The sequence below is a fragment of the Echinops telfairi genome, unplaced genomic scaffold, assembly GCF_000313985.2.
Source record: "Echinops telfairi isolate 266 unplaced genomic scaffold, ASM31398v2 ScPeMD7_655;HRSCAF=1070, whole genome shotgun sequence".
NCBI classification, from domain to species: domain Eukaryota; kingdom Metazoa; phylum Chordata; class Mammalia; order Afrosoricida; family Tenrecidae; genus Echinops; species Echinops telfairi.
Genome location: NW_022104553.1, coordinates 24,238,192 through 24,246,443, shown reverse-complemented (window position 1 = coordinate 24,246,443; position 8,252 = coordinate 24,238,192). Strand labels below are relative to the sequence as shown.

Genomic DNA, 8,252 nt, shown 5'->3' with positions numbered 1-8,252 from the left:
GGCTCGGGGCTGAGCACAGCTGGGAATGAGGCAGCTGGGATTCTGTTCACCTGCCCCTCCCTCCTCACTCGCTGTGGGCCAACCAGGAGGTTCTCAGGAGCCCCAGGGTGCAGCTGCACAGCACTCCGCGTGCACTGAAATGCCAGCCATTCGAACTCAAGAGAGACAGGTCTGGGGTCACTGTGCGTCAGAGTAGAGCCACCATGCCATGGACCCCACAGTCCCCTTCCCCCCAATCCCTTCTTGGCTGGGGTCTCTGACAGAAACCAGAGACATTGCCACCTGATACCCTCTCATGCCCCCCACTGCCCAGAAAGCTGGCTCTGAAAGAGCAGCAGGTGGGGTTGGGGAACAGTCTTCGATTCTGCACTTAGTGGGGGAGCTAACCCAGGGCTCCACGCCTCCAGGGCCTGTCAGGGCCGACAAGCTTTCCCCAGCCCGGCCTCGCTCGTGGTGGTAAGAGCACAGTGGACGCACGGCAGAGGACCGCCAGGACTTTCGGGCGGGAGAGGGCGGGCAGCAGCTCCATCACGTACCGCTCCAGTTTTTGGCCATTTTGAACATGTTTGCAGCTCGGGCGTAGATCTCACAGGCTTCCTCGATTTTGGATGAGCCTCTGCAGGAATAGAGAAAAACAAGAAAAGGTAAGAGGCCTGTGGAGTCTGGGATCAGAGAGGTGACACGTGCCCTGCTGTATGAGGACCCCAACCCTGCTCTGGTTGCCCCCAGAGGCCAGCTGGGGCCCAGCCTGGTGAAGACCCATCTGCGCAGCCCCACCTGCTAGACAAAGCCCACTGCGGCGGAGTCGATGCCCACTCATGGTGACCCTGCACAGCAGCGGGACTGCCCACAGGGTCCCCAGGAGCCGGTGGCCACCTCCTCCTGCCCAGTGGCTGGGGGCTTCCAAGTGCCCACCTTCCCATTAGCAGCCCAGTGATTATTTAGCCACAGTGCCACCAAGGCAGGGGCAGACCACCCAAGATGAAGGGGGAGCAGGAGCTGACATGTGCTTACGGATTAATCGGAGGGAACCGTTTCAAAGTCCCTACCACCTCTGGGGGTCTGCTGTGAGGTCTAGCTGGTATCTGTCTCCCTCAGCCCCACAGCCTCCCCCAGGCCCCGTCTACAGAATCCCTGCCCCTTTTCAGACTCACACCCACACAGGGACCAAGGACCTGGTAAGCAAGGGCTTCTAGGTGCTTACTTACCCATGTGCAGTGAACACTTGCCCACAGCATGTGAAACTGCTTACTACAGACTAGCAGGTAAGCACCTGTATGACTGTGCTTACCTTGACACCTGGCCCCCTGGCCCTGCTCTCTACTCGGTCAGGTGGGCTTGCTGCTGGGCCCTCAGCGTGGAGGCTGGGGGACTTGGGGCAAATACTGCCCTCCTGTTAGTTCCCCCCTGGTCATGTCCTGCTCGGACAGCTTCTGCCACGGCTGGCCAGGGCTTCTGGGGACTCTTCTGGACTGAGTTGTCCCCACCAAAAAGCTACATTCAAGCTCTCAGCCCTGAGACCTGTGCAGGTAACCTTGATTGGAAATAGGATTTCTGAAGATGTTATCAGTGAACGCGGAGATCCTAGTGGGCCAGCTGGGGCCTGATCCCACCCGAGTGGGACCCTTGTGGAAACAAAGAGACACAGACACGGAGGTGGTGGCAGCGGAGGAGGCCCTGAAGAGCCCGGTGGAGGCTGGAGTGATGCAGTCACAGGCCTGGAGCCCCACAGGCTGGAAAAGACCAGGGAGGGGCCAGCGACTGCCATGCAGTCTTGCTGACACGGCCTTTTCCCTGGCCCAGCATCCAGAGGCGGGGCCCTGGCTGCCTAGTGGTTACGCCTTGGGCTGCTGACCACAAAGCCACCAACTGGAAACCAAACCCTCTGCTGCGCGTTAGACAGACAGCTGAGAGGGTGGAAACCCACAAGGACAGCTGTACCCTGCCCGACGGGGTTGCCCTGAGTCAGCGCTGACTCGATGGCAGACTTCTGAGCCGCCACGGGGGTTTCTGGGTGGTGAAAATGGTCAACCGCTGGGTGTCTAGCTGAAAGGTGGGTGGACTGGTCCCACCCAGCAGCCCAGCGATGGGCCCAAACATTAGACTGTGAGGAGGGTGTAGGACCAGGAGGGTTTCCCTCTGTTACATGGCGCCCTGGTGGGACCCCCAACAGGGGGTCTGCAGGACTGCAGCACAGGGTCCCCAGCCTGGGGGTCTGCAGGACTGGGGCCCAAACTTGTGCACTGTCGACCCTTGGCATGCACTGTGTGACATATTCTTTTTTTTTTTAACATGTTCTTTAACCATCCATTTAGGTATCTGTTCAGTTACACACTTGTAACAATAAAACTTCACTATCATTGAGTGGATTCCGACGGAGAGCACCCTATGGAGGGTTTCCAAGGCTGTGGGTCTTTACAGGAGTGGGCGACCTCGCCTTTCTGGCGGGCTGGGACCACTGAACCTTGAACGCTGTGGTTAGCAGTCCAGTCTTAACCCAGGGCTCCTTAAACACACACAAATGGGCTTCCGAAGTTACGGGGAAAATCCCATTACCTTTTAAGTCCATTTTCCATGGAACCTGCCGGCCCCCCACCACACGCACCATCCCACGAGGGTTTAACAGATTTGTTCAGTTCTTCTACCCCCTGTAAGCCACCGGGCCTCCAGTCTCGGTCACCCATCCCTTTTGTGTCCAGCATCAAGAAACCCCCAAACCGGAGTCCTGCCAGGCAGGCTTCGGGGGATCCTAGGGGTGCGATGGTGGGAAACTTGGGCTACCACCGGAGCGGCTGGCGGTTCAAAGCTTCCCAGCGGGCGGCAGGGGTCCGGGGCCTGACCATCTGCTCCTGTGGAGATGGCAGCCAGGAGAACCGCTCACAGTGAGCCAACATCGGCAGAGCTCCCAGTGACCTCACCAGCGTCCCCCGTGTGGCTGTCTTTGTTACTTGACAAAGAGGCTATTTTCCCAATCAGGAAGCACACAGGTCCCTAGTCCCAGCCCTCACTCCCGTGCTACCTCCACACAGGGAAGCAGGGCCTGGCGGAGCCCAGGAGGGGATTGCCACACGCCCCTGGGAGAGCTTGCTCTGGGGTCTGGGTAGAGCCCGGGAGCCTAATTTTTAACAGAGGTGATTCCAGTAACTGGGCAAGCTGAGGAGAGGAAGTGACTGAACGCGGCTGGAGAGGCAGAGCTCGCCCTGCGCACTGGGTGGAGTGGGTGTAGAATCCTTGCCTTCCACCTGGGAGACCCCTGCGTGAAGCCTGGCCAGAGCCCCTCAAGCACTGCCGCCACAGTGTGCCATGGAGGCGTGTGCTGGTGCGCAGGTTTCTGCAGAGCGGCCAGATGCAGACAGGCCAGGAGGCCTGGAACTGGCGAGCAAGGAGGTTATCCTGATGGAAAGCCCGCGGCTGCTGCCTCCTGGGGCTACATCGACACACACACACACCTGGGACTTGGAGGGATGAGGAGCAGGCACACTCTCCCAGCAGCAGCGGGATGGGAGGGGTGCCTTGCTGGGGCCTGGCTGCTGGCCACTGCTCCAGAGGCCCCTCTCTGGGACGTTCTCTGGCAGGAAGCCCACCAAGCCCACCGGGAACAGCCGCCAGCCCCTCCTGTGCTCACTGCGGGGACAACAAAATGCTGTCCACCAGCCTCACCGGGCACTCTGGAATGGCTGGTCCCACTGAGGGGCCCAGAGCTGGGCGAGTGGTCAGTGGCCCCTGCCAGGGCTCGTCTTGGCTCAGTGGCAGAGCAGACACAGGACACTGGGCTGAGGTCTAAGACAGCAGCAGCCTTGTTTGGGGGAGGGGGAGCAGCCCGAGGGGGCTTACAGGCCAGCCTCCTCCTGGGCCCCGGCAGGGCAGAGAGAAGGGGCACACTCAAAGAGTTCTCCACTTCTTCAGGAGAAAGGAGCAGGGTTCCCCAGGAGCCACCGATGGGAGAAATAACTGGGGGGCGGGGGCGGGCACCATGAACAGTAGAGGAGGGCAAGGCGCAGGAGCTGGGGGCAGGGCAGTTTGGAGTGAGTCGTGCTGGGGGTGAGGCTACGCTGAATGGGACCAGCAAGGACCCTGCTCTGTCCTTGGAGTTCTGGGCTTAGGCCTCAGCCCCGGCGCGGGCACGAGAAGGGGAAGGGCAGACGAGCCAAAGGGCACACGTTGGGCAGAATCCGGGGCCAGTGGAGACCAGGGGAAGGGTTCCAAGCAGAGAAAGAGACCAGCGGGGCAGACACAGTCCTCCAGAACTCCAGCAGGCCGCCTGGCCACAGGGCAGCTGGCTAAGGCCATTCCTGGGTTTTCTGCCGGATGGGGCAACCTCCCAAGCAAAAACAAGACTGTCCCCTCTGCCTCCTGCAATCCTCATGTGCAGGGTCCCTCCCTGCGCTGATGGTCCCTCCCCTGCGGGTCCCCACAAGCTGCTTCAGCTTTACACTCCTGCCCACAGCCAAGGGCTCAGCCAGGAGCAGGGGAGCTGCTTTGGGCCAGCTGCGCAGGGCGGGCTGTCATTACAGGGCAGCTCTGCTCCCTGTTCCCCACAGCCCAGGGCTGCATGCGGTGGTGGCCATGTGGAGGGGCCTGGGCGGGGCCAGGAGCAAGGCTGGCACCAGTGGGGCCCCTCAGGCCTGGGAATCCGATCTGCAGAACCCTCCCTCCACCACCCACCCCAGCACCTGCTGATTTCTACAAACACGCACTCCACCCCTGTCCCTGAAGTTAAAGACCTCAGTGAGCAAGGCATATGGGAGTACCTCCCCATATTAGGTCCTCATCCCACGGTTCCACCTAGCCACCTCTGCACCCCCAGCCCCCCCCACAGCTCTTAGAAGCTACTACAGCCTCCCCAGACCCCCTGGCTCAGGCTCAGGAAGCATGGCCCCCCAGACCTGCTACAAAGAGCCCGGATGATCCAGTGGCAGAGCACTCACTCAGTCGCTCATGAGAGGTCAGTGATTTAAACCCACCAGCAGTATTCAGGGAGAAATGGCTGGCAACCTGCCTCCCTGCCATTCTAACGCATAGCGACCCGACAGGGCGGAGGAGCCAGCTCACAGGTTTCCAAGGCTGCCAACCTTTCACAGAAGCTGAATGCCCTGTCACTCTGCAGAGCGGCCAGTGGGCTTGAATGGGTGAGGCCAGCAGCTGGCACTTCCTCCACTGCCACCAGGGCCCTTCAACTCACGGAAGCTCCCAGCTGTGGAGTCAACTCTGGCTCACAGTGACTCGACACAGGGCTTCAGAGACTCGGCTCCTACATGGGGGTGGGCAGTCTCTTCTTTCTCCCATGGACTGGCGGGGAGGTTTGAACCACTGACCTTGTGGTTAGCTCCTCAATACCTAATCCATAGTGCCACCCAGGGCTCCTTTTCAACTCGGAGGAGGGCGACAATGGTTGTCCCTTTTGAAAGACGGAAGCAGGGTCACTGACCTGATGTATTCTCGCTGTGCACGTTCTCAACAACAACACCACTAACACAGAGAAAGAGCCAGAGAAACGGGACCACCGGGGAACCTCGTGGGGCCGTCCTCCTGTCCTACAGGGTCCCTCCGAGTGGGAATGGGCTCCGTGGTGCCCCCGTTGGGCTGTCCTCAGGGGTCTGGGAGGTGGCCCCAGGGACAAAAAAACAAACAACAGTGCTGTGCCAGCCTCACAGTTGGTGCTCTGCCTGACACAGTCTCTCCATCTCGTAGTGGGGCTTCCTCTTTTTCACCGACCCCCAAGTTGACTAAGCAGAGCGAACTCTAAACCACAAAGCTGCCGGTTGCCTGAGGTCCATCCGGCACAGGGGGCCAACGCACCCTGAGCTGTGAGGCTGTAGGGTCCCCACAACACCAGCCACCTGTCCCTACTAGGAGAGCCCACTCCTTCACCCCGATGGAGCTGTGGCTCTGAGCCGTGAGGGCCAGGTACCCTTCTCTCATGGCTCCTCGGTGCCTGCGCAAAGCATCACCCAAAAAGAACAGAGCTCCCAGTGCACCAGGCCTCAGTCTCTCGTCCCTCAGAGGGAGACAGCAGAACTGACTTTAGGGAGGGTCAGAGACCAGCTAACAGAAAGGTCTGGGTTTGACCATGAGCCCTGGTGGCATCGTGGTTTTGCACTGGGCTGCGAATTACAAGGTCAACAGTTCCAATCCACAGCCTACTCCAGTAAAGCATTATAGTGCTCTGCCACTGAGCAGGGACTGGTCACCAGCACGGCACACATACACACCACCCACACCACCCCGTGTGCTCGAGCATATTCTAGAACCTCAAACCTACTTCAGTCTCCACTCTGGGTCAGCTAGTTCTCCCAGGTGTCCCCCTGCCACATTTTGTTGACATCCCTTACTCTCCTTTCCTGTAGAGTGATGGCCTGGGAAACCCACAGGGGCAGTGCCACCTTGCCCAGTGGGGTTGCCGTGAGTCAGAATCAAGTCCAGGGCAGTGAGTTTGTCGTTGTTTGGGTGAGTGTGAACACGACGGAGGCCTGGTGGCACAGGAGCTAAGCACCCGGCTGCTCGCGGAAAGGTGCGCCATTCAGACCCACCAGCCCCTCAGAGGGAGAAAGCTGTAGCCGCCGGCTTCCACAGAGAAGGCAGACTTGGAAAACTGAGGGGCCGGTGAGTGCTACCCTGTCCTGGTTATCTGGTTTGTCCACAGAACAAACACCCTGTCATCTCTGTTCCCCACCCCCCACTCCTGGGGATTCAACTTCCAATGACAACACCCCAAAGTAACAGACCAACAGTAAGTGCCGACACTTCCCACAGTAGCAGCATCAACAGTGGCGTGGACACTACAGAAGTCCCAACACCAGCCCTTCCCCTCGGCTCCGAGGATTGAGGATTGTTGCAACCCTCATTTGGAACCGCATTCCATAGGCGAAGGCACTTTCTGCGCTGTATCTCCCTGGAAAATGCCTTTGATTTTGGAGATGAGAAAAGGCCATGGGGGTCAAAGGCAGTGCTGGAACAGAGTAGGAGGACCCCAGGCAGGGAGGAGAGAAATGTGCGGGTGACTCTCACCCGCCGCCGCAGAGACCACAGGAGTGGCACCAGTTCCAATACCGCCCCTCCAAAACAAACCAAACTCACTGCCCTGTGGGCTTCAGAGACTGTGACCCAGGAGCACCTGAGCTGGAGGCTCCAAGGTGACCCCAGCCCCTCTCTACCTGTGGGGAGCTGGAAGTAATGTGATGGCGCCAGTCCCTCCTTTCAGACACCTGGGAACCAGTGTGCCTGGAGGGCGGGGAGAGTGCAGACTCGGGGGCTCCCTAACAGAGCTGCTGTCAGCCTCCTTCCATGCAGTGCCCCCCCAGGAAGGGCTGAGAGGGACCAGCACAGGGCTGGGGGAGGGGCGGAGAGCCTGGGGGAGGGGCGGAGAGCCGACAGACCTGGGCTGGACGGTTGCCTCTCCTACCTGCCCCCAGCTGTGGGACGGGGAACAGGGCAAGGGAACCTCCTGGGGGATTCTGTGAGGACGGGATGAGGGAGAATCCATCCCTGGAAGCAGAGCCTTGGGAGAGAGACCTGGCGGTCTCCATTCATAAAAAGCCCTCAGGGGTAGCTCGGCCCTACAAGGGCAGGGTAGAACCGCCCCTGTGAGTGTCCGAGACTGTATCTCTTCATAAGAGTAGAAGGACCCCTGTCTTTCTCCCAAGGAGCGCTGGTGGTTTTGAACTGCTGACCTTGGGGATCACAGCCCAACACGTAACCACTACTCCATGGCAGGTACAACAAATGAGAGAAGGCAGGTGCCGTGCCGGGGCCAGGCCTGACCCAGAGTCCCAGCGAGCACTTCACAAGGCTGCCCTGGTGGCACGCTGCTTATGCCAACCAGAGGTCAGCAGTTTGAACCCACCAGCTGTTCTGCCAAAGAACGAGGAGGTGGCTCCCATGAAGACTGACAGCCCTGGAAACCCTATGTCCTGCCCTGTCCTGCAGGACAGCTGTGCACCGAGACTGGCTCAGGGGCAACAAGCTTGTTGGCATCAGTCTTACTGTGAAGGTCCCTGGGCGGTGCACATGGTGGTGTTGAGGGTGAGGAGCTGATCTTGCGAGCCTGAAGGCCGAAGATCAAACCCACCAGCCGCTCCTGGGGAGGAAGATCACATTGCTCTCTGTAAATAATCAGTCTCCAAAACCCTAGGAAGAGTTGCTGCGAGTCAGGGTGACTGGAGGGCAGTGCGGTGGGTTTGGGTTTGAGACTAGCCTGGAAGGTGGTGGTTTGAAGCCATCCAGCAGTGTGGTAGCAGAAAGACCTGACTGGG

General features: G+C 59.6%; 1 protein-coding gene across 1 annotated transcript in view; it reads right to left on the bottom strand.

Moving 5' to 3' along the window:
• NAPA (NSF attachment protein alpha) overlaps window positions 1–8,252 on the bottom strand; it is a 23,894-nt gene that overhangs the window by 12,044 nt on the left and 3,598 nt on the right. The window contains exon 2 of the mRNA XM_004710404.3: window positions 537–616. Coding sequence (XP_004710461.1) covers window positions 537–616 — 80 coding nt within the window. The remainder of the gene's footprint in view (window positions 1–536; window positions 617–8,252) is intronic.